This window comes from Gossypium hirsutum, chromosome D13 (assembly GCF_007990345.1).
Source record: "Gossypium hirsutum isolate 1008001.06 chromosome D13, Gossypium_hirsutum_v2.1, whole genome shotgun sequence".
NCBI lineage: Eukaryota > Viridiplantae > Streptophyta > Magnoliopsida > Malvales > Malvaceae > Gossypium > Gossypium hirsutum.
Genome location: NC_053449.1, coordinates 38,170,973 through 38,196,429, shown reverse-complemented (window position 1 = coordinate 38,196,429; position 25,457 = coordinate 38,170,973). Strand labels below are relative to the sequence as shown.

General features: G+C 32.5%; 3 protein-coding genes and 1 non-coding gene across 5 annotated transcripts; all 4 read left to right on the top strand.

Annotated features, from left to right (window-relative positions):
• Positions 1 to 1,875: 1,875 nt before the first annotated feature.
• LOC107918964 (luminal-binding protein 5) lies at positions 1,876 to 4,645 on the top strand. The gene is made up of 7 exons (XM_016848523.2): positions 1,876 to 2,012; positions 2,111 to 2,375; positions 2,478 to 2,689; positions 2,797 to 3,519; positions 3,621 to 3,775; positions 3,871 to 3,953; positions 4,042 to 4,645. Exons 1-7 carry the CDS (start codon positions 1,964 to 1,966, stop codon positions 4,523 to 4,525), a joined length of 1,971 nt encoding a protein of 656 aa, XP_016704012.2. The 5' UTR covers positions 1,876 to 1,963; the 3' UTR covers positions 4,526 to 4,645.
• Positions 4,646 to 4,870: 225 nt separating this feature from the next.
• On the top strand, positions 4,871 to 4,941 carry TRNAG-CCC (transfer RNA glycine (anticodon CCC)). The gene has a single exon. It is a non-coding gene; the product is annotated as a tRNA-Gly (tRNA).
• A 4,323-nt stretch (positions 4,942 to 9,264) lies between these two features.
• On the top strand, positions 9,265 to 11,684 carry LOC107920831 (autophagy-related protein 18a). Its single transcript, XM_016850700.2, has 4 exons — positions 9,265 to 10,141; positions 10,773 to 10,980; positions 11,205 to 11,331; positions 11,398 to 11,684. Exons 1-4 carry the CDS (start codon positions 9,419 to 9,421, stop codon positions 11,507 to 11,509), a joined length of 1,170 nt encoding a protein of 389 aa, XP_016706189.2. The 5' UTR covers positions 9,265 to 9,418; the 3' UTR covers positions 11,510 to 11,684.
• Positions 11,685 to 12,877: 1,193 nt separating this feature from the next.
• On the top strand, positions 12,878 to 21,464 carry LOC107920307 (acyl-CoA-binding domain-containing protein 4). Of its 2 annotated transcripts, XM_041108696.1 has the most exons (19): positions 12,878 to 13,166; positions 13,452 to 13,522; positions 14,699 to 14,762; positions 14,857 to 14,928; positions 15,000 to 15,008; positions 15,205 to 15,399; positions 15,478 to 15,555; positions 15,816 to 15,926; positions 16,116 to 16,182; positions 16,289 to 16,350; positions 16,778 to 16,917; positions 17,534 to 17,660; positions 17,742 to 17,856; positions 18,072 to 18,160; positions 19,640 to 19,723; positions 19,797 to 19,985; positions 20,526 to 20,681; positions 20,800 to 20,859; positions 21,030 to 21,464. In XM_041108696.1, exons 1-19 carry the CDS (start codon positions 13,002 to 13,004, stop codon positions 21,213 to 21,215), a joined length of 2,040 nt encoding a protein of 679 aa, XP_040964630.1. In that variant the 5' UTR covers positions 12,878 to 13,001; the 3' UTR covers positions 21,216 to 21,464. The 2 variants fall into 2 exon arrangements, with proteins under 2 accessions (XP_040964630.1, XP_016705441.1); XM_016849952.2 differs by lacking the exon at positions 15,000 to 15,008.
• The last annotated feature ends 3,993 nt before the right edge of the window (positions 21,465 to 25,457 follow it).

Genomic DNA, 25,457 nt, shown 5'->3' with positions numbered 1-25,457 from the left:
GAAAACCTTGATAAAAAACATGAAACTCAAGCTGCTCACACTTGTAAAAAAAAGCCCAAGATGAAAGGAAGAAGAAAGAAAAAAATTAATATATAAAAAAAATAAAACTTTTTGTCTTCTTCTTTTTTTCTTTTTTTCTTTTTTTTTTGCCATAAGACAATTTTTAATTGGTTATCTTCTTTAATAGACTTAATAATTTGACTAATCTAATAGATGTATCAACTTGGGATTAGAGGTGTCCATGGGTCGGGCCGGGCCGGGTTCGGGCCGGGCCCAGAAAAAATTTTCGGCCCGACTCTTAGGCCCGAAATATGGGCCTAAAATTTTGCCCAGGACCGGCCCGGAAAAAAAAGAGTAAGCCCGAGCCCAGCCCGGCCTGGCCCGATTTTTAATAAACACAAAAAAAATTTTAAAAATAAAAAAATAAAAATATTTTTAAAGTATTTTAAAATTAAAAAATAAAAATATATATTTATTATATTTGGGCCGAGCCCAGGCTAAAAAAGTTGAGCCCGAGCCCGGCCTATTTTTTAAACGGGCCTCGTTTTTTTACCCAAGCCCATATTTCGGGCCTATATTTTTACCCGAACCCTCCCATATTTCGGGCGGGCCGTCGGGCCGGGCCGGGCCGCCCGGCCCATGGACAGGTCTACTTGGGATTTAGGTACAACTTAATACAAAAAAATGTTTAAGTACCAAAATGAGAAAAATAGCATGGTTTAGGTATCGATTTACAGGTTAAACCTTTTATAAAATAAAACTTAACGGTTTAATGGTTGGACTAACTAAAATGCCAACTTGTAAAAAAAACAATTTAGGCACCAATTTGTGATTTAAGTTAATATTGAATTTTATAAAAAATTATATTGAAATTAAATGAGACTTTGATCGAAATGGTTAAGTTGAAGTTTTACCAATAATGTGGTTTAGGTTCCAATCTCACTATAGCTACTAGGCCTACAGAATGTTGAGAATTAGTTATTGGACTTGCTCCAGTAGATAACTTGAGAAATAAAAACCAATAATTTCACTATAGTAATATTTTATAAAAACATAAAAGGGTTAATATGCCATTTGGTACCTATATTTAACTTTAATGTTCATTTTAGTTGGCTTTCAATGTTAAATTTGGTACTTAAATTAAATAATATCATGGAGGCCAATAAATATTTGATATGTGTACTCTAGTAAAAAAGGAATTAATTCATGATTTATCCCCTAAAGTATACCGATTTTCTTATTTTGGTACCTAAACCTTTTTTTTTGTCCCAATTTGATACTTAAAGTGTCAATTTCCTCTATTTTTGGCCTACTGTGTAATGGATGTTAGAAAAAATTTTTGTTAAACATCTTTGGCCAATGAAAAAGCACCATGTGGCATGTTTGTTTTAAATGGATTAAAAAATATATAATGGAGGCATACTTTAGATACCAAATTGAGAATTATAGTGTACTTTAGATACAAAATTAGGTACCAAATTAAAAAGCTATAGATACTTAATTAATAAAAAAAAGTTAAGTACTAAATTGAATATTGAGTTCAGGGTTAAGTACTTAAAGCTTAAGCAGCGAAAATAAGACAAAAAAAAATGCAGAAACTATAAAACAGTGTATCAATTCAATATGAAAAGACAAAATATTCTTATATTAATATCTGTTATTAGTAATAGCATTTTAACTTTTGACCGCCATTTCATTCATGAACATTCCCGAGAGGACGGTGAAATTCTACATTTAAACGTGTCAGGTTTCAATTGGACATAAGATGTGTTACCTTGCGAGATCGCCAACTGAAAATGCATCGATTTGAAAAGGTGACTCGAACAGTCTAGCACGGAACACGCTCCCTCTTATATAAATATACTACCCTTTCAACACCTTCCTTCACTGAACACAAAAACCAGAGTTTAAAAGTTTAAAAAGGTCGATTTTCCCACTAAATTGCAGAGAATCAAAAGCAGCAATGGCGGCAAAAAACAAGGCGCTTTGGGTTTTATTTCTCTTTATCTCTGGTATATAGAAAGACTTTCTTCTCTTTGCTTAGCTAAAAATTCCTTTTCAATGGAGTTGCTCTGTTTTCCTAACTTCCTTTGTTTCTGTTGTCAAGCAGAATTCTTATTAGGAATTGCAGTAGCATCAAATGATTCCAAGGTAGGAGCGGTGATTGGAATCGACCTGGGCACAACGTATTCATGTGTGGGAGTTTACAAGAATGGTCACGTTGAGATTATAGCCAATGATCAAGGGAATAGAATCACCCCCTCATGGGTTGCATTCACTGATTCAGAGCGTTTGATTGGAGAGGCCGCCAAGAATCAAGCGGCTCTCAATGCAGAACGCACCATCTTTGATGTTAAACGTCTCATTGGAAGAAAGTAAGTAATAAAAACAAGGTTAAAGTAGTTTGATTATTATTTCAAGTTTCTCCATTTTTTGTGGAGATGAATTGAACTTTGGGTGTTTGGCTTTTATGCCAGATTCAACGACCCAGAGGTTCAAAGAGATGTAAAGTTCTTGCCTTACAAGGTGGTCAATAAAGATGGGAAGCCATATATTCAAGTCAAGGTTAAAGGTGAGACTAAAGTTTTCAGCGCGGAGGAAATCAGTGCTATGGTTTTGACAAAAATGAAGGAAACAGCTGAAGCTTACTTGGGAAAGAAGATTAAGGATGCTGTTATTACTGTTCCTGGTATGATTAAAATCTCCCTGTTCATTTGATCTTTTATTATATGCATTTTAGAACCATTTATTTACATGAAAATGGTTTAATGAATTCTGGGTTTTGATTTTTTGTAGCATATTTCAACGATGCACAAAGGCAGGCTACTAAAGATGCGGGCACCATTGCGGGGCTAAATGTGGCTCGGATCATCAATGAGCCTACTGCGGCAGCCATTGCGTATGGATTGGACAAGAAAGGAGGAGAGAAGAACATTTTGGTTTATGATCTTGGCGGTGGTACATTTGATGTTAGTATTTTAACTATCGATAATGGAGTTTTTGAAGTTCTTTCAACAAGTGGAGACACCCATTTGGGAGGGGAAGATTTTGATCATAGAGTAATGGATTATTTCATCAAGTTGATCAAGAAGAAATATAACAAAGATATCAGCAAGGATAACAAGGCTTTAGGGAAGCTTCGTCGGGAATGTGAAAGAGCAAAGAGAGCATTGAGCAGTCAACATCAAGTTAGAGTTGAGGTTGAGTCATTGTTTGATGGGGTTGATTTTTCTGAGCCACTAACAAGGGCAAGATTCGAGGAGTTGAACATGGACTTGTTTAAGAAAACTCTAGGACCGGTGAAGAAGGCTTTGGAGGATGCAAATTTGAAGAAGTTTGATATTAATGAAATTGTGCTTGTTGGAGGCAGCACTCGAATTCCGAAAGTTCAACAATTGTTGAAGGACTTATTTGATGGCAAAGAGCCCAACAAGGGTATCAATCCCGACGAGGCGGTAGCCTACGGTGCTGCGGTTCAGGGTGGAATTTTAAGCGGTGAAGGCGGCGAAGAAACCAAGGGTATTGCTACGTTTTCATTGATTTTGCATGAAATTGTCTTGGCTTCGAAATCTTAACAAGATTTCCTCTCTCTGTTTTATTTTTTTTGGTTGATTTTGCAGACATTCTTCTTCTTGATGTTGCTCCCTTGAGCCTCGGCGTTGAAACAGTAGGTGGTGTGATGACTAAGTTGATCCCAAGGAACACTGTTATCCCAACTAAGAAATCTCAGGTTTTCACCACATATGAAGACCAGCAATCCACAGTTTCCATCAAGGTAAACCAATCAAGGGCAATGGCGAACGCATCTTGTGTTTTGAAGAATGATTTGATAAGTGAAAACTGAAGCTAGTTGCATTTACAAAATTCCAGGTTTATGAAGGAGAAAGAAGCTTGACAAAAGATTGTCGAGAACTCGGAAGGTTTGATCTAACTGGTATTCCACCTGCTCCAAGGTGAGTTTCATATTCCTAATATGACCATTGCATTTTTTTTTTCAGGTTCCCATATTAACAAATTGTTCCTACTACTAAACCATTGCAGGGGGGTTCCCCAAATAGAAGTGACCTTTGAGGTTGATGCCAATGGCATCCTCCATGTGACAGCAGAGGACAAAGCAGCAAAGCAAGCGCAATCGATCACCATAACCAACGACAAGGGGCGTCTCAGCCAGGAAGAGATCGAAAGGATGGTGAAGGAAGCGGAGGAATTCGCGGAAGAGGACAAGAAAGTGAGGGAAAAGATAGATTCCAGGAACAAGCTTGAGACATACATATACAACATGAGGAGTAGCATTGATGACAAGGACAAGCTTGCAGACAAGATTGATTCTGATGAGAAAGAGAAGATTGAGAACACCTTGAGAGAAGCACTTGAATGGTTAGATGATAATCAAAATGGAGAGAAGGAAGATTTCGATGAGAAGCTTAAGGAAGTGGAGGCAGATTGTAATCCAATCATAAAACAAGTTTATGAAAAAAGTGGTGGAAGTTCAGCAAATGTTGATGAACGCACTGATGAGTTGTGAAATTAGGATTTGCATCGATTTCTTTCACTTTCTTGTGCTTTACAATATGTAGTCATGAAGTGAAACTCTTATATATAACTTTCCATATATTCTTTATCAAGATTCAGATATGCTTTTCCAATATATTCCTATTTTTTGAAAACCTAAAAATATCTAATTATTTGAAAAAAAAACTCAAAAATTTTTTAAATATAGTTAAGTAGGATATATTCACTCATATTCAAAATTTACATTAAAATTTGAGTTACATATCAATCTATCAAAGGCTTACTCGTCATTGGAAATTGAGAGATTTCTTAATTATTAATGATCAAGGAATAAAACGATAACCAGCTCTAACAAAGGGTGCATCTAGTGTAGTGGTATCATAGTACCCTCCCACGGTACTGACCGGGGTTCGATTCCCCGGATGCGCATTTATCATTTTGTTTACATTTTTCAACCATTTTTATGACGGCATCGTGAGGTTATGTTTGCTTTGGAGTTCTATTTTGTTCGAAGTATTTTTGATAAATTAATATTATAACGTTTTTGGTGTGCTGGAAGTCATCAATTCAATTTGAAAATGAATTTTATTTTTTTATAAAGTCATAATATTAATATGAGAAATTTTTTTGTTCTTTTATGTTTTATATAAAATATCTATATAATAAAATTTAAATTTAATACTTCATAATTTTTAAATTTTTGATTTTATCATTTTAACTATAATTTTATTTATTTTATTTATATAATTTATATTTTTTACATTAATTTTTTTCACCCATTTGACAATCCCATCTACCATATATAGTGGGAAAATGTCATGAGAGCTAAGTGCCTAAGATATTTTGAAAATTATTTAAGATTTAGTATTTTTTAGGGTAAACTATGTCCAATATTTTTGTAAAATAGAGTTTGTGTCACTTTAATTTTTTAAAAGCAAAATAAGAAAAAAAATTTAGTATAATAAACTTGAATAATTAATTAACTTATTTAAGTTCAAAAATATTATTTTAGAAATAATTAAAATTTTAACTTTCTTTATATATTCTTTAAATTTTTATAATTTTTTACAAAAATATAAATTTTAGAATTTTTAGAAATATTTTGAAATTTAAATATTATTTTGATTTTTTTGTAATTTTTGTTGAGAGAGAGACTAATTTGTTCATTTTCAAAACTGACAAGGATCAAAGGGGTATTTACATCGATCAGTTTTTCGAATTATTTAAGTTCTTCGAATTATAAAATTTAGCTTGACTTGAACTCAAAACTCAAATTACCTATTCAAGTTAACTTGAAAAAATCGAATAATTCGATTATATTAACTCAAAAATCAATTTTTTTTCTATTTTTTTGAATCGAATTGAGTTTGACTCACCTTACTCAAAAACATGTTTTAAATATGTTTTAATTTATCTAAATGCTTTTGAGTCAATCAAAAATGTTTTTAAGTGTTTTAAACTTATTTTATACAAGTCTGGGACATAGTATCAATACTCTGACCTAGTAAGAAAAACTGTTAAACTCTAGGGACTTTTACCCATATATCTTATGCGATGTATTGATACAAATCTATTTCTACCTATACATCTTGTAAGTTTTATCAATACTAGTTTGTCTGCAATGCTTCCAACAAGTAGAAATTATCCCCAAAGGTTATGAATGATCACAAAGTTTCCCCTTGTTATATATACACATCAATAACACTTCAAGACGCAAGAGATGTGTTGAACTAACGTCGATAATGTTAATATAGAACGATCGCAAAGCAATAAGAAAAAGAAAAAGAAAACACACAGATTTTACGTGGAAAACTCTTTCGAGAAAAACCACAAGCAGAGGGGAAGAAAATTCACTAATGTTGAATTCAAATGATATAAGAGGAGTTTAGGCTACATCTATTTCTAGGTTGAAAAACCCTTTTTCTAATCAATTCCAAATAGATGAAGTGTAGTAAGGTTAAAAACCTTATTCTAATCAATGTAAAATAAAAGAAGTATAGTTCTATCTGGATTTTACTTTTATTTTATTTTACCACTGTATTTTATTTTAACAAGGATTCGAGTCACTCAACTCTAACAAGATGAACATCCAAACATATAAATCAAGAGAAAAACCCCCAATTCTTTATTTTCTCATTTTATCTTGTACATGTCTCTTAAGCACTTATTGTTAGATATATTTATCTTTCTCATTTTCTTTCTTTGAGAGAGAGCTAACACTTGTAAATACATACCTTTGAGAGATTTTCATTGTTTACATCCTTCATATTTGTTGTAAAGAGATACTTAAGGTTTTTGAGGTGTAAAACCTTAAGTGAATTGTAAAGGGTTTCTAGTTGAGCCATTAGAGGGTTTTAGTTTAGCTATAAAAACTAGGGGGGAAGTTGTATCTTAACCTTTGTAAAAGTTAGAGATTGTAAAGGTTATACCTTTTTCTTGAAATGTAGCAATTCTTATAGTGAACTGAGAAATCTTTGGTTGAGGTATACCAAGGCAATAGAGGTAGGCAATTGGGATCGAACCACTATAAATCGAATTGTCCAAACAATGCTAATGATACTTAGGGGATTTCTTAGTCCAAGCTTTAGCTTTCTTAGGACTCACTTGGCTATATTTCTTCATTCTCGTCTCCATCTTTGATCCAAACATCAGCTGAAATCCCTAGCCAGGTAGTTGAAAAATTCATAAATCAAATGAAAATCATAGAGGTTTGTTCTTTTATGAAATAAATTAGATCTGTAATTACTCGGGGGGTTTGAACTTGTAGTAGGGTTTGGAACAAGAAAATAGTTGGCTTTTGGAACTTGGGAAAGTGTTTTGTAATAATTATAGAAAGATCCCTAAACTTTAGTCAAAAGTAAAAAAAAAAAGTGTCACGTCTCTTCACTTAATTGGCTAATGTACCACGTTAACAATTCATTAGTGGAAAACGGAAGATCTTAACGAGAGTGACTAGTTTGAACAATTATTTTATCTAAAATAACTAAATTGGAAAATAAATTAGAGTGACCAAAATAGGACAAACCCTATTTTAAAGTGACATTGGGTGTAGTTTATCCTATTATGTAAGTGTGAATGAGTTTGTATTGCGAGTCAACTAAACATCAACTTAGTCCAAGAAACTACTAAAAATAATCTTACATATTTTAATTAAGTTATATTATTATGAAGGTATTTTTTTTTCTTATTTTGTAAAGACCAATAAAAAAAGGTTGTAATTATTGATATTTCAACTCATGCCACTATCATTTATAAAATCTTTCTTTTAGCACTCCAACCAAAGCTTTACTTTGTTATTTTTATACATTTCAATGTTATTACATAACTATTATGTTTGGTTGGAGTATTATTTGTTCCTCATGTTTTAGTCATTGGTTAAATACAAACTAAACTAATTGGTGATTTTTAGCCACTCACACTTGTTTATAGAAAAGAGAAGGAAAATTTTTCGCTTAATTTAAAAAGATTTTATTTTTACTAAAGTTTTTACTCATTTTTTAATTGCATGTTTAAATTTGTACTAGTTATTCTCTATTTTATGTCTCACTATTTTAAAACTTACGTGTTAACTAAACTTTTCCGTCGTATTATTACACTAGTAACCAAACGTAGTATTATTGTTTCATCCACATTGTTTGTATATATTCATATTGAATTGCTATCAAAAGTCAGCTTAATACCAACTCAAGAAAAATGACATCATCACAAAAAAAACAATTAGAATGCATTCAATATTCTTAATTTGATATATTTACCTATTTACATGTCATTTTACTCACAATTTAAATGATTTTTTATTTTAATTTTATTCATATTGTATGTGTTATTATTATTAATTTCGAACATTATTAATCATTATTTATTGTATGTTATTTTTAAATATATATTTATATTTAAAATATGTGATTTCCACATGTAAAGTCGTCATTATTGAAAGATATTTACATGAATATTTGTATCAATTACTTCTTTCTTTAAATATTTAAATCAAGTTGAATCTTGAAATAAGATATTTATCCGAATACCAATTTAGCTAAGAAAATTAAGGATGCTTGTGATTATATATATATATATAAACTTTTATTCAGAAATTGATATATTATCATTTAACAATCTATGTCACCTCCTTAAAAAACCAATTTATGTCATCCATTTAATGGCAAATTTATAATAGCATCCTAGTTTAAACCATTTCTATGAATTAGAATAAAAAATTGTTTTTAATGCATCAACCTCTGGTAGACTTGACAAAAACAATATTTCTAGTGGTTATTAATTAAAAATATAGAAAGTTTAAACCTTCTTTATTACATCATATTTTTTATTCTATTTTAAAAATTGGTATGTTGTAATTTTTTAACTAAAGTGATTTCAGTATTAAAATGTAAATTGAATATTAAAAGTTACCACTATAATTTATTCTTGTTTATCGTTATACTTTGACCATATAACTTGCCACGCACGTTTTATGTGACTGAATTTTCAACTTTATTGAATTCTCACTAATTTTGATTTTTATTACCATTAATATTGAAAAAACAAAACTTAACAAAAAATTATTCTAATAATTAACTTTAGAATTTTTATTTAATAAAAGGAATACTTTAAAACAAAAAAAAAGTTTACTTTTTATTAATAATTAATTAATTATTTTAAGTACTGAAAATATTAAAATTATTTTAAAGTAAAATGGGACAATAAAATTAAAAAATTAAACCAATAAAGTATGACCAAATTTACAACCGAAACTTCATTGTGAACTGATGGAGATGAGATGATATTCAAATACATAAATATTTTCTAAATTTTAGGAAAATCCTATCAACATATTATATAGAGAGAAGGATATAATAAACATATAAAATACTTGGAATTTACACGTCCATCTCATTTCTATCCCCAAATTATGTCATCCTCCGACGATACCCTTCCGCACCCACAGGCGGAGTGCTCATCCCCGCCCCCAAACCAATCCCAAATCCAACTCCCCCTACTCATCCATCAGCTCTCCTTCAACCAAGACAACACCTGCTTTTCCGCTGTCACCGATCGCGGTTTCTTTGTATTCAACACCGAACCTTACCGTCCTCTTATCTGCCGTGACTTCGAGTCTGGCCTCTCCCTTCTCTCTATGCTTTTCCGCTTCGAAGTCTTTGTCCTTGTGGGCTCCTCCTACTCTCCCTCTCCTTCTGCGGCGGCCGCCAACACCAAAGCTCTCCTTTGGGACGACCATGCTTCACGTTGCATCGGTGAGCTCTCATTTCGTTCCCCAATCCGCTCTATCCGTCTCCGCCGTGATACCATCGTGGTCATTCTCTTGCACAAAATCTACCTGTACAACTTTTCGGATTTAAAACTCTTACACCAGCTGGAAACGACTTCAAATCCGAAAGGTTTGTGCGAGGTTTCACAGATTTCCGGACCTATGCTGTTGGTATGTCCAGGCTTGCAAAAGGGAAGCGTCAGAGTAGAGAATTATGGGAGTAAAAAATGTAAATTCATAAATGCTCATAGTTCCAATATCACGTGTTTGGCTTTGACTCACGATGGCAGAGTCTTGGCTACTGCTAGTAGTAAAGGAACTCTAATCAGATGTTTTAATACTTTGGATGGGACATTGATTCAGGAGGTAAATTAATATTGTTGATCTTTAACTTACTTGATCTTTATACCATGATTAGTCAAGTTTAAAGTACAGGTGAAATGTGATGTTATTGGTAGAATATGTGAAATTTAATGTTATTTAACTCTGTAGTATATGTAGTATATGGTTTTGACTGTCGGATATTGGTATCATTTTAGAGATTAAAGGGAGCGCAGAGGTCAGTTATTGCTTTTATAACAGAGTGAGCGTAGTGGTTAAAGGAAGTTCTTGGTTTTATAAGAGAGAGTTTTGGAAATATTGCTTGAATCTTGAGTGTAATTTGTATGGAATGGGTCCTTTTTTATAGGGTTGAGAGTAACTGGTATGGAATGTGTCAGAGTTTTGGAAATATTGCTTGAATACGGCTTATTTTTGAGAGTAACTTGTACGGAATGGGTCTGGATACAGGGTGAAAGGGGATTCGTGATTGATTGTAGGGATAGTATGTTATGTTTCGGAACTCGTAAATTTGGCTAGACTATGCATTTGGAGTGGATGCCTTGTCATTCTGATGACTTTGGTTTCTTGGTGGCAACTAGTAATGATATTTTTGTTTTGAGCTGTTGGCTGGTGTACTTTGTGCAATCTATTCATTTAAGTAAAAACCTTTGTGCAGGTAAGGAGGGGGGCAGATCGAGCGGAGATATACTGCCTTGCTTTCTCTCCTACTGCGCAGTGGCTAGCGGTCTCAAGTGACAAAGGAACTATTCATGTCTTTAGCCTCAAGGCTGATTCAGTAGTTTTGGGGGATGATAGGTCAACTAGTGCATTGGAATCACCTCTTTCTAATCAATCAGCTTTATCATCCCTTTCTATTTTGAAAGGTACAAGCCCTTGGATTTCCTACTTCTCCTTATTGTTGTAAAAGTTGTTTGTTCTATGAAACTCTAAACCAGAGATTGATCTGATTTTGAGCTTTTGCTTTGTTTTTGGGTTTGGTTAAGTATATATCTACACCGAAACGAAGGGACTATGGACTAACTTTATGTGACTGACAATTGCTGTCTTTTATCTGTCAAGCTCATTTGATATTTTGAAATTTTTGTAGGTGTTTTGCCAAAATATTTCAGCTCAGAGTGGTCGGTGGCTCAATTCCGGCTGCCTGAAGGTTCCCGGTGCATTGTTGCTTTTGGACAACAAAAGAACACTATCATGATTATTGGCATGGATGGAAGGTAACTGAAAATATCTGAGTTCATATGTGTCCAATACTTGTTTAATTCCTTGTTTTGTTAATGCAGCTTCCGTCGGTGCCAGTTTGACCCGGTGAACGGTGGACAGATGACTCAAATGGAAGAACACAATTTCTTAAAGCAAGAAGAACATTTTCCAAGTTGGAATGAAGATTCATAGTAAAACATGACGAGTTTAATCTGTAAATAACAGATATAAGGTGGGGGTGTGTATATATATACATACATACATATGTTAATGTAAATGGGAGATATATTAGGTTTTAGATTTGAGGCTTTTTAACTGCACTTTCCGTATGGTTAAGAAATAAGTATTTGTTTGCTTCTTTTTTTAATTTTTTATGCTGTTACTAACATATTGAACATTGTCCTAAACTGTTCATATTTTCCATGCTACTTTTATCTTAACTTATGAAATGAATTAAGTGATGAGTGAATTAAACGATTATATTGAAAAGAATAGCAAAATTAGAAAAGATTGAATTTGTTGAAAACATTGAACAATTGAAAGTTGATTTTGGTAGGCAATATTCAGGAGCTTGCCACAACCACTTCAAATGATTATATTGATGTTGGTTTTAGTTTTGGTAATGAATCTTTATCCAAAGCAAACAGAATCAACATTTGCATTGATTTATTTTAACCGATTTTAATCACCAATCCACCTTCCGAATCCTACCCCTGCTCCACCAATGGTATTGTCGTTAGGACTGTATCCATGGCTCGGACCATGGGGGCCCTGTCGGTAACCATATTGCGGATGTGATCCACCAGGCTGTGGAGGATAAGGATAAGCATGTGGCGGTGGATCTAATCGCCCGATTTGAAGTAGGGTTTTGAGTTAAAAGCTAAAGAAAACAATGAAAAAAGAAAATGAAGTTGTAAGAGAATTTAAATATCTAATAATCCCGTTCAAAAATTCTTCTCGCACAATATTCACTAAAACGATCATAATTTAAGCTTCTGAACTCGAAATTGAGTGATTCAAAATGAATTTTGAAATTAAGATATAGATCTTTAAGCACTATAAAGGCATATCAACCCAAAAATTTTTGGATCCTATTCAAAAAGTCATCGTAAGTTAGCTGATTTTTCAACCTTAAAAATTAACAGCTTTGGTGAATAAAATTTAATAAATTCCACATATCCGTGCATGACTCTATTTATAGTTGAGCTTCCTATCATACAACAATACAATTTAAAAGTCATCAGGACAATCGACAAGGATTTACAAGATATTTTAAAATTATAAATATTTACTCTGATAAAATACAAATTACAGAAATATTTATATATTCACTCGACACTTTAATATAGGTTGGTAGATGGAATAATGGACGATGATGAAAATGTGGTTTTGAAGCGGGCTCCTTTGCGCGCAATACAACAAAAGCTCACCCTCGACTCAACTAAAGTATAACTAAAACCTCAAACTGTTATTAAATTATGTATTTATTAAAAGGTAAAAATAATAAATAATAAATAATAAATAATAAATAATAAATAAAACATACAGCGCCAGCAGCCAAACATATTTTTATATGGTTTCTTTTTTTACATCAAGTAACAAAGAAAAACATTAATTCTGGAGTTTTAAACTTGGCATAAATGTTATACGTATTTAAATCTCAGATCAAAGAAAAAGGGAAAAAATGGCGACTATGGGGAGGGCAAACTCTGGCCCAGCATACCCAGAACGATTCTATGCGGCCGCTTCTTACGCTGGCTTCGATGGATCTCCCAATTCCAACACCATAGACATTGCCTCCAGGTTCTCTAACGACGTCGCTTTGATCCTCTACGCCTTATACCAGCAGGTCATTTCTCTCTCTCTCTCTGGATCCTCCCATCCTTTCGTTGCTAAATCGATTTGCTTTTCTCTAAGGACTCCATCTAGATTGCTTTTGAAAATGATTTCACTTTTGGAGTATTTCAAGTCCAATTTTCAGAGATCTAGTTTCACGCTCGAATTGAAGACAATCCGGACGTTGATGTCTTGAATTATCGAATGAGTGTGTTTATTTATTGTTTGAGATGGGAAGCTCATTTTTTTTTAACATTACTGATTTTGTGCATTATTATGTTAATTATGTTATTTACAGGCTACTGTAGGTCCTTGTACTGTTCCAAAGCCTAGTTCATGGAGTCCCGTCGAACATAGCAAATGGAAAAGGTCTGCGAGCTCATTTGCTGCTGGGTGTAGTTTTATTTATTTATTTTTGGTGCTTGTTGTTGGGGTTAATTAGGGCCGTAAAGTGATAGAGTTCAATGAACAGTTCAGTTTCTATTTGTTTATCAAGCTAAATAAATGAACATAAACAATATCTTGAGGCTCGTTTGTTAATAGAACCAAACACAAATAAAGCTTGTTCATCTCTTTTATGTTCATGAACAAGCTCATTCCTGTTCGTTTAAAGCCTGTTTAATAAATCATGTAAACCTCGTTTAAAAATCGTTTATTGTTTGATTATATAGTTAATAATAATATTATTGTTTGTATACTTATTTTATTGATTCATTATTGGTATTTATATTTGATTATTTTATATCTAAAAAATAAGATATATGTTTATTTATTGTTTTTTGTTTGTTCATTATTCAGTAACTTTGTTTGTGAACATGCTCAACTATATGTTCATGAACATGTTCATTTAATGTTCGCAAACATGATTGTTTAATGTTCACAAACAAGTTCATTTAACTTAAACGAATGAACACACATAATTTAAACAAACAAACAAACAACATGAACACGATTCAGAAATTATTAATGAACATAAACTGAACTGAACAAGCTTAAAAATAAACAAAAAACTAGAATAGAGTTCTTTCTGTTCATGCTTAGTTCATTTACAGCCCTAGGTTTAAATTCGTATATATATATTTGTTTACATTTGGCTACTTTAGTTTGATATGGTTATGCTTAGGGTGGTAGTGTTTTGGTCGATTTGCTTAAAAGTGGTGTTGATGATGAATGATAATTTTACTGATTCAGGGAGATGTCAATGGACATAGGTCAAATATGAGTGCCTGTTACATATTTGGATTGAATGTCTTTTAGTTGCTTCAGTATTTGGTGATGTTGCATCTCCGTTCTGCGTAATTTATATTGCTCAAGTTCTTGTTGAAAAAATGAAGAAATACTTTTGTGTTACTCTGTATTATCTGATTTAGATTGGCCTAATTTTCTGTTTGACATATAAGCATGCTTTATATGTGTGTGTAAGTAACACAAGGATTTAGATGGTTGAAAGCAATTTTCATACGTCAGGTGAATGTTGTCCATACTATTCATTTTTCTTCCACCTTTTGATAATTGTTCTCATAAAGCCTTCCATTATTGATACAGCTGGCAGCAGCTTGGAAACATGGTTTCTATAGAAGCTATGCGTCTCTTTGTGAAAATATTGGAGGTATAACTTTATCTGGATTTTGTGTATGTATATGGACCATTTTAGTTTGGTAACCTATTTTTTACATTGTTCCTTGTTTTTTAATTCTTGCCAGGAAGAAGAACCAGGATGGTATTCAAGGGCTTCTAACTCTGTTTCAGAGCCTGTTATAGATGTACAAATGAATGTGAGTATGCTGTTATTTTCACAGTTTTGGTTGTGTAATTTTATAATTTCCCTTGGTCTGTTATTTCACAGTTTTGTCAGGTGACTTTGCCGTCTCAAGGGCATGCAACTCTGTTTCATAGCTTTTTCTCAACTTTGAAGAAGTTTGTTTCCACATGATTTTTCTTTTATGCTTAAAATTTGAATGAGAGAAGCCAAGTTGCTTTACGGTTATTCTGATGGGTTTGTTGTTCTCTGTACTCACTTGTACCTTCTTAACTTGTTTGCATGTTCATAGCATAATTCAAATGTTGAGCCTATCATTGAGAACAGAAATTCTTTCGCTGAGACAAAGATAATTTCTGCTGAAAATGGAGGTCTGATGGAAACTCAGGACAAAGATGTTGTATCAGAAGGCCTTGGTTCGATTGTTGTATATGATAAATGGATTTCACCCCCGGTAATTGGTCAACGTCCCAAAGCCCGCTATCAGGTACTGGCATGTCTATACAATTCAATTTTCGTAGTCTTGCATTTTTCCTCATCTAAAGATTTACTCTTTACTTGTCAGCATGGAGCTGCTGTTGTTCAGGATAAAATGTATATATATGGTGGAAACCACAATGGACGTTATCTAAATGACCTCCATGTAAGTAAATCATTTGCTCAACATGCAACACAAGTGCTTCGTGCCATGAATTAATTTTGTAACATTCTATACACATCAGATTACTTATGGTTTTGGACCTGAAATGAAATATTATTAAATTGTAACTCAGTTTCTTGGCCGTTGCTGGAAAATTCTAATCTAATTTTGTACTCTTGATAAACTTGGGTTCTTGTTTGCATGCTCATGTGTCAGTCTAACTCAACTTGATATATTTTCCTCTAATGTGAGGATTGATACAGGTTCTAGATTTGAGAAGCTGGACTTGGTCAAAGGTCGAAGCTAAGGTTGTACCTAAGTCAGTGGAATCACCATCCCCAGTGAATATAGCCCCGTGTGCTGGTCATTCATTGGTTAGTAAAGAATCCAGTTTCTTTCTTTTTTTAATTATACTTGGACTTCTCTGAAGCAACGTTCTCTGATGAAATAATGCACATATTTTTAGAATCTGTTTGCTGAAGATTCTTGTTTTCATGCTGATTGTCTTTCTGCAGTACATCATTTAACTCTGTCTCTCTATCCCCTCTATTTTTTCTCTCTAGATACCTTGGGAGAACAAGCTTCTTTCAATTGCTGGCCATACAAAAGTCCCTTCTGAAACTATCCAGGGTACTTGTTTGTGCCCCTTATTACAATTTTAAAATTTTAAGATATTATTTTTCTTCCTCTTCCCTGATTTGATGTCTTATTCTGTTGTTCTGAATTCTTATGGCAGGGAAGGCATTTGATCTGCAAACTGGTACATGGTCAGTGTTGAATACTTATGGCAAAGCACCGGTATTTATCTATTCTTCCTCTTAATTACATCTCGTTCTCTCTATGTACTCAAGTTTCAGCTTTAAGATTAGAAATTTAGCAGCTTGCATGGTTTGTTTTGCTCTGCACAAATAATTAGACTAGCCTTTAGTTTTTTGGTGTCTCTGGAATACTGGCCACTGAGGGGATTAGCCATTCTTGCTTAACTGAATATGGTATATTAGAAAGTGAAAACTGAATGTATAGTAATGTTGATCGCTGGGTAATGTTTAGCTCAAAACTTATTACGTAAACACATTTGTAAACTTGAACAAAGGCTGGAGGTAAAATTTGTGGAGGATAAAGGTCAATCGTGTATGTGTGCTTGGTAGTCTCTTTTTTTATTTTATTTTGAATTTTCTTTCCCAATATCTTATGAACTTTTCCCCCTAATTTGAGTGCCTTTCAGGTCTCTCGTGCTGGTCAATCTGTGACCCTTGTTGGAACAACCCTAGTGATATTTGGTGGACAGGATGCAAAAAGAACACTCTTGAATGATCTACATATACTTAACCTAGAAACGATGACCTGGAACGAAATTGATGCTGTGTAAGATGATTTTTGTCCATATTATTTCAGCACTACCCATCCATACATCCAATATATGAATTACTTCATTTAAGATGTGCTAGTTGTCCTTTTATAGTTCTTGATATTGAGACTGTAATTGAAATCATATTTCCTGCCTTCAAAATCTCAAGAGTTTGTTTTGAACTAGGGTCTTGCTGCAGAACACAAGCAGCCTGTTCTGTTAATGTTAACCTGATTAAGGTTCACTTATCCTCTGATATTTGAATTTCAGTCTGGTTCATAAGATTAGCACATGATCAGAATTGAATTCAAAATTAGGTCATTTCATTCCAGATGATAACTTAATATTTAAATTACAAAAAATGTTGTATAGAACTTTTTCTTTGGGTGAATTACATCAGACATATATAACATAATTGAATTTCCATTTTTCTAACACTAGATTCAAGCTTAGTTTCCACCAGATAGGTATGGAATCTAGCCTGTCTACTACTAGACAGCATTATATAATCCTTATATTTCAGTTTTATTTTGAGTAACCCCTTGTACCTATATTACCGATTGGAAGAGTGTCGCTTGAAAATTATAGTCCTTGGCAACTCTTAATCTTTTGTTTTTCTTCATTGTCCTGCAGGGGGGCTCCTCCATCACCACGAGCTGATCATGCTGCTGCTATACATGCAGAGCGTTACCTTCTTGTTTTTGGTGGGGGTTCACATGCTACTTGCTTCAATGATTTGCATGTGTTTGATTTGCAAGCTGTAAGATGATTCTGCTTTTGCATTTTTTCATGTGCTGGTCTGAGGAATTAGTATATCTATCTCATGTATTTGGATTTGCAGATGGAATGGTCAAGACCCACACAACAAGGTGAGATACCAACTCCTAGGGCTGGTCATGCAAGTGTGACTGTTGGGGAGAACTGGTTTATTGTTGGTGGTGGAGACAATAAAAGTGGTAAATGTCTTGCTTTAAAATCAAATAGAAGGTTAAATATGTTCCTTGACTTCCCTGGTTATACGTAGTTTTAGTGTTATTATACTGTCAAGTGTCTGCATCCAATCTGAAGATAAGAACAATCCCGGAGGATCTGTTGATTGCATGAAAAGAAAGGTAACTGTTATTACTGCCCCTAAATCTTCTTTGTTTATCCATGTTTTTTTTCCTTTCAGGGGCATTGGAAACTGTTGTCCTCAACATGTCAACCCTCGCTTGGTCAGTTGTGGCATCAGTTGAAGGACTTGTTCCTCTTGCTAGTGAGGTATTTTACGTCTTATAAATGCTGTTACCTGTAAAAAGTTATGCACGTGAAAAATCTCTCTTGGATTGGTTTGTCATATGTATAGTGGTTCAATTGTGTCAGAAATGCTGCAATGGAGATTGAACTTCTCCATGCGGATCAACAAGGAATGGTAGAAAGATGCAAGTAAATCGAGTATACTTTTTACATATGATGATGTGCTTTTTTCTGTAATTATTATGATCGTTTAACAGGGTGTCTTTAATAACATTTTAAGCATGTTCATTCTCATCAATTAAGTTCATCTTCATTGGTTATTAAACTTAATTATGTTGCTTCAACTCTTCATATTTCTTAAAGTATCCATGTCAACATTCGTATCCAACACATTATAATATATATAAAAGCATGAGTTTGGAAAAACTTTTGAACTAACAAGAGTACCCTTTATTGTTAATTATGTTACTAAATTGTCATTAAAATAACAATTTATTAGTATTATTACGTGATAGTAGTGAAAGTAATATTAGTTAAATATTAATTAATATAATAGTATATTAATGTGAAATTAATTAATTGGTCATATCATTTAAAAGTTCTTAAAAATAACATAATATATTGTTAATTAATAAAATTATAAATCTATAAAATCAGTAAATATAATTGGATAAATTAAAAATAATAAAAATTCAAGTTTTTAAAATAAATAAATATATTTTTATAGATATGAATATGATTTTATTTTAAATATGATCATAGTTAATAATGTTAAAATCTATTTTTTATAATTAATAAAAATTAAATGTGAGATTAACATTATATATAGGGTTAATGTATAATTTACCCCCAAAGCTGCATGCAATTATCACTTTGGTACCTAAAGAATTGTTAGGTACCTAAAGTTGCCAACCGTATATCACATTGCTCAGCCGTTAACAGCATTAAAAATTGTTTACCATTGTGTTGTGGAATATTATGTCAAAGGAAATAAAGTATTAAAGTGATGATTCTTTGTAGGTAAAATTTTGACTCATATTTGAATGATAAGTTATTTTATCTAATTACTTAATATTTTACTATCGATTGTTTTTCATTTTTTTTATTTTCTTTACTTTTAAAATATTATTTTATTCTCTCAATTATTTTTCAAATTAATGGACTTTTATATGAGTTAGACTGATTTTCATTTAATTAGCAAATATATATTTTCTTAAAAATTATAAAAATATATTATTTAATAAAATTAAAAAATAAACACATAAAATTACGTGCAAGTACATGACATGGAAACTAGTATTCTCCAAATACATGGAGAAACTGAGCATACGTGTGTTAGACACATACCTGTATCCTATAGCTGACACGCATACCCGAGTTTGAATAACATAGGTATGTAATGCTGTGTTACAAACGAGTCATACAGTTGCGGTATATTACAAATAGCAGGTAACTTTCACTGCCAGTGACTGAAATTGTAAATTATTATCTAATTTATTGTAGGGCTTGAGTCTGGTCGTGGGCTCCTTCAATGGTGAAGATATGCTTATATCTTTTGGAGGATATAATGGGCATTATAACAATGAGGTAGAGACAGTTTTAGCCTCTTTAAGACTTGGATCTTTTTGTTTCTATTTGATCTTTTATGTTATGTTGCCAGGTTAATGTTCTTAAGCCTAGTCACAAATCAACCTTGCAATCAAAGATGATGGAGGCTCGTGTTCCTGATAGTGTTTCTGCCATCCATAACGTTACAAATCCTACCAGAGATTTGTTGTCTGAGTTTGAAGTTGGTCACGAAGGAAAGATACAAGAAATCGTTATGGATAATATTGACACAGGGCATCAGGTATTTACTATCTATGCTATTATAATGTTTCTGAGTGAGTTTGGTGTTACTTGACTCAATGACCAACTCAACTAGGTGTATCAAAATCTAGGGTTAAGATCCGCTCCATTACTTGTTCATCCATTAGTATCCAGTGCAATGATCATCACCACTCAAAGGTGTAGGACTCATGTAAGACCCATCTATTAAATGTGAAAATCAACTTATGAATGGTGATTAAACATGCATTGGATATTAATGGATGAAAAAGTAATGGAATGGAGTCAAACCCCAAAATCTAGTATCTTGAATGCTTGATTTGCATATATCCGAATTAGCAGACATGGTATGCTAAATAACATTCATAAGCAACCTTACAAAATTGCCATATGGTGAGTTGCAAATTTGTAGCAAATAATTTGCTTTTATATAATTTAACAATAATTTTGACCATTTCTAATTTGAGAATTAAAAAGCAGTGAAGCTTGAAGGTGATTGGACTGTCATGTCCACTATATTGCCAATCCATTTCTTCTACTCAAGATTTAAATGTATATGCAGAAATTCAAAGGGGAGGAGACTACTGAGCGCATAATAGCAACACTCAAAGTGGAGAAGGAAGAACTAGAATCGTCACTCAACAAGGAGAAGTTACAGTCTCTCCAGCTAAAGCAAGAACTTGCTGAAGCTAAGGCGCAAAACTCAGATTTGCACAAGGTAATTTCTTTAGGTGTAACAATGGCTGGTCATGTAGTTCTTTTTGCAGTTGTAAAGTTTGAAAACAGCGTAGTATAAGCATAGACATTTTCCTCACGATATCCTGTTTACATTTTAGGAGCTCCAAACTATACGTAGTCAACTTGCGGCCGAGCAGTCGAGATGTTTCAAATTAGAGGTATTTTAAGATCAAGAGAATATTGTTTTTGCTTATCTTGTAAATTTATCTGTTTCCTCTGTATTGAGTGGGCATTCATTCAAATTCTGATTTCTGCATACTGGGTGAATTTGAAATATTGCTATTGCGCAAAAGCCTGAAATTGTTTTTCAATACTCTTCAATCAACAGGTTGATGTTGCAGAACAAAGACAGAAACTTCAGACGATGGAAACGCTACAAAAGGAGCTTGAACTCCTGCAACGGCAAAAAGCTGCATCTGAACAAGCTGCCTTGAACGCAAAGCAGAGGCAAGGCTCAGGTGGTGTATGGGGTTGGCTTGCAGGTAGCCCTCCTCAAAACGCTGACAATATCTAAAATTCATGGAAAGCTTAACTAAATAGTGATTTTCTAGATTTATTCAAATTAATTGAAATTTTGGTTGAAATATATACTCTTTTTTTTTTTCGATATACTTAATCCAGTGGTTCTTTCCATGACAAGAATAAAATTATCTAGTTAGCCTAAATGAACCTTCCCATAGATTATAGTTTCAGTTTATAAAGTTAGAAATGTCTGTTAATGAAATATTTTTCTTTTTGCCAAAGAAATGTTACTTTAGTGAAATTATAGGCTTCAATTATTTATTTATGATACTAAGCAGGCAATTGGCAAATAGATGGTATTTGTTTTTCATTTAATTAAGGTTGTGTATATGTATATGTATGGCAATTATCTTAGTAGTCTTTCAAGTGCAAAATGCTATTTAAATGAAAATGAATAAATTATTTAAGATAGCCCGATTTTCATGATGCATGATTTTTGTTGTTTATAGCTAGTGGCCTGTGGATATGAATTTTTTTTTTTCTTTTTTTTTTTCAAAATTGAATTATCATGGATCATCAAAGAGAGAACAACGAGAAGCACCATGGTCCCAACTAGCTTTGCTCGACAGAGTAAGTAAGAAAAAATTGTACTGATGAAACCAAGCACACCTTAAAAAGCATGACTCCCTTTACAACAATTCACGTTGTAAAGGCGCCCATGATGCATTTACCAATACTATTATTGAAAGGGATTGAAACAAAAAAAAAAAAAGGGGGGGGGGATAAAACTGCATAAGTCACAAGGACACTCAGTCGCAAAAAACAAAGTATAGATCATAGGGATGAAAACTATAAAAAGAGAAGAAAAATATAACGTAATGGGTGAAGTCCAAACATAATATTAGGCTCCGTTTTTCTTTGGAAAATGATTTTTAGAAAATGATTTACTTTTTTGGTGTTTGGAAGAATCTGTGTAAAATGTTTTCTGTTATTTGGTAAATTTCTTGAAAATATTTTCCGGAAAAACTATTTTTACATATATTAATAAATATATATTAATAAATTTATATTTTAAATTATTTTTACATATATTGCAATGATTTATTTATAAATAAATCAAATTAAATATATAATAATACTCAATTATTAAGCTAGAATATGAACTGTCATAAATTGAAAACAACCAAAGTCAAATAAATTATTTATAATTGTGTTATAAAAAAATAAAAAACAAGGATTGAATAATTATAAATTAGCTTCCAAACCACAATTAATACTAGAAATTAATAATATTATCCAAATGCATAACTAGTAGTACACCACATAATAACAACATTGTCCAAGTGCATAACTAATATTACACCACATTAAAAGTATCAATATCTTCAACCTTGAGAAAATTTTTGAAGCAAAATTTTTTTATGCTTCTTACTTTTAACTGAAAAGCTTTGGCCTCAGATTCATGACTCACTAGATAATCAAACACAGAACATAGGAAGTCATCATCAAATCCTTCTTCCTCCAGCAACATCACTTCTTCGTAAAGATGTGGTGTCCGCAGTAAATTGTTCCAATTAGCAATTTTGCCAAGTTGTTCACCCACAAATTTAATTTGTTCATCAACGACACTTTCTTGAATATTTTTTCTTTTACGTTTGGATGTGCCAGATGAAGATACTTTTGTTCTTACCTCTTCAGTCTCTTCATTGTCGCAGTCTATAGGCACTGAATCTTGGTTACCATCATCCAAATCTATGTCTGTAAATGTTCTGGCAAACACCCTGTTGCCATATCTTTGCCAATAACCAAAGCCATTTCATCATAATGATCAATACTTTTATTCAAAAATGGTTCATACTTCTTGCGTGCCTGTTGGATATTATACACAATTAGAATAACAGGTAAAAAATAATTGAAATATACTTAACATATATATACATATATTACCATCACTGCTGCATCACATGTCGCTCTATCACATGTGATCATTTTCATGTTATCATCCCATCCAAAACCACTTTCACCCCGAATTGTGCATATAATCTGCCACTGGTTTTTTACAGTCCTCAAATGATTTTCCACATGCTTCGCATCGCATTGGACTTGAAATCTTTCAGAAATAGCTTCGGCAACTTGATTAATAAAAACTACTTTGAAAGTATTAGAATGCTTATTTCCTTTCTGGGCCTCATCTGCTAAAATCTCAAGAAAAAGATGTTCCATCGGTTTTGTCCACCTGAATTGCTTGGAGGTCCCTTCTTTGTTGCCCTTACCCATTCTACATTAATAATTGTCATTGTCAATCATTTCAATATCCAACAAGCTTAAAACATAATAAATTCAATATCCAACAAGCTTAAAACATAATAAATTCAATATCTAACAAGCTTAAAACATAATCAATATCTAACAAATTCAAGACATAATAATTTCAAAATCCAACAAACTAAAATTTCAATATCATTATCCAACCAACATTAACAAAAAAAAAACAATTTTAATACTAAAACATACATAACATAGAAACAATAACCCTAAGCCCTAAACCTACCTAATATTTCTAACCATATAATTAGTCCACATAGTTTGTGCAATTTCGTGTCTCTTAGCAGACCGTTCTCTTTCTTCTTCTCTTTCTTCTCTCTCCGTAAGAGTTGGTATTATCAAATCAGACTCAGGCTCCTCGTATAATCCTTGATTAAGTAAATCACTAGGATCAACTCCCATTATACGATTATGAATGATACAACAAGCCAAAACTATATCTACTTGAGTTTGAAAATTTCAAAATGGTTCAGCATCTAATACACGAAACCGTTTCTTCAAAATCCCAAAAACACATTCAATAGTGATTCGTAATGACGAATGACGAAGATTAAAGAGTTCCTTTGCATTTTTAGGCCCTAAGCACTAAACTCTTTTAAATGATATCGGACACTATGATATGGGATAATATATCCATTTCGGATGCCATATCTAGCATCAACAAGATAATATTTACCTATAGTTTTACAAAACATAATTAATACTAATAAATTATGAGCTTACTAGAACTATTTGGTATTTAATGATAATTACTACCTTCCGAAATTCTTAATCCTCTTGGGCATGAAAGTGTATCACTTAAAATACGAGAATCATGTGCACTACCTTCCCAACCAGCTAGAACATAGGAAAACTTCAAATCAAATGTAATGCCAACCAATATATTTTGTGTCGTCCCCCCTTTACGACTATGAAATCTTCCTTGAATGCTAACTGGAACGGATGCATGAACATGAGTTCCATCTAATGCTCCAATACAATCTTTAAAATAAGGATAAAACCTTGGTTTGTTTCTGATTTCACTAGGAGTTGACTCATCAGGTAATCTAATAACTAGTTTATACAATTTCAAAATAGCTCACAATACAACCCTAAAGTAACAGTGAATTGTCTCAGTTGATCTATAATATCTAGATCCAATCACTCGGAATCTTACATTATGACCAATTATATGTAAAAATATAACTACTTGCTCCCTAATATTCACATGTTTGCTTGATTGTAACAAATTATTCCTATTAAGAATATCATACAAATTAACAAAGGCAATCGGTCTCATCCTTATCACATCAATACAATGCTGGTCACCACTATATAAAATACTATTAATATAATTTTCTCTTTCATAATCTCGATTGACACGAGGGTGAGAAGCAATTTCCTTCTTAGTTTTTAATTTTTTAATCCAAAGAGCCCCAAAAGCTAAAACCGAAGCCACAACTCCAACAATTGCATTTTGATCTTGATTACGATCCATCTACACAAAATAATGCCACACAAATCAATGATCGGCTAAAACCAGCTAAAATCAGGTCGTTACAATAACTCTCAATTAAAGCACACTAAATCAATATTAAAATTCCATTCAAGCACTAGTTTAATACACTCACATCAATTATTCATTACATAATTAACTTAGCATGAATCGGCATTAATATATAAATAGACAATTTGAGATTCACTTCATAAATAATTTTTATCAAGTATCAAGCTAAATGTTGTCATGTCATATACATATATAAATAAAAATATGCTAATATCACCATTTAGATTACCAATGACTAATCATATAGCTCTATTTTTTTAATTAAATTGTTCAATTTTGCCTAATACCAAACTATCAGAATAAGAAAATAAGATAATGAAACTAAGTGACACTGACTTTTGTTTGTTATTGAAGTTCAAAGAATGAAGTGGAGGTCACCAACTCACCATTGCTCGGATTGTAAACCAATATAGATTCAATGAC

Coding starts and splice junctions, on each gene's coding strand:
- LOC107918964 (XM_016848523.2), top strand. CDS start 1,964: ATGGCGGCAAAAAACAAGGCGCTTTGGGTTTTATTTCTCTTTATCTCT. Junction 2,376..2,477: donor AAACGTCTCATTGGAAGAAA/GTAAGTAATAAA, acceptor CTTTTATGCCAG/ATTCAACGACCCAGAGGTTC. Junction 3,520..3,620: donor AGGCGGCGAAGAAACCAAGG/GTATTGCTACGT, acceptor TTGATTTTGCAG/ACATTCTTCTTCTTGATGTT.
- LOC107920831 (XM_016850700.2), top strand. CDS start 9,419: ATGTCATCCTCCGACGATACCCTTCCGCACCCACAGGCGGAGTGCTCA. Junction 10,142..10,772: donor ATGGGACATTGATTCAGGAG/GTAAATTAATAT, acceptor ACCTTTGTGCAG/GTAAGGAGGGGGGCAGATCG. Junction 10,981..11,204: donor ATCCCTTTCTATTTTGAAAG/GTACAAGCCCTT, acceptor AAATTTTTGTAG/GTGTTTTGCCAAAATATTTC.
- LOC107920307 (XM_041108696.1), top strand. CDS start 13,002: ATGGCGACTATGGGGAGGGCAAACTCTGGCCCAGCATACCCAGAACGA. Junction 15,556..15,815: donor GTTATCTAAATGACCTCCAT/GTAAGTAAATCA, acceptor GGATTGATACAG/GTTCTAGATTTGAGAAGCTG. Junction 16,351..16,777: donor ATACTTATGGCAAAGCACCG/GTATTTATCTAT, acceptor AGTGCCTTTCAG/GTCTCTCGTGCTGGTCAATC.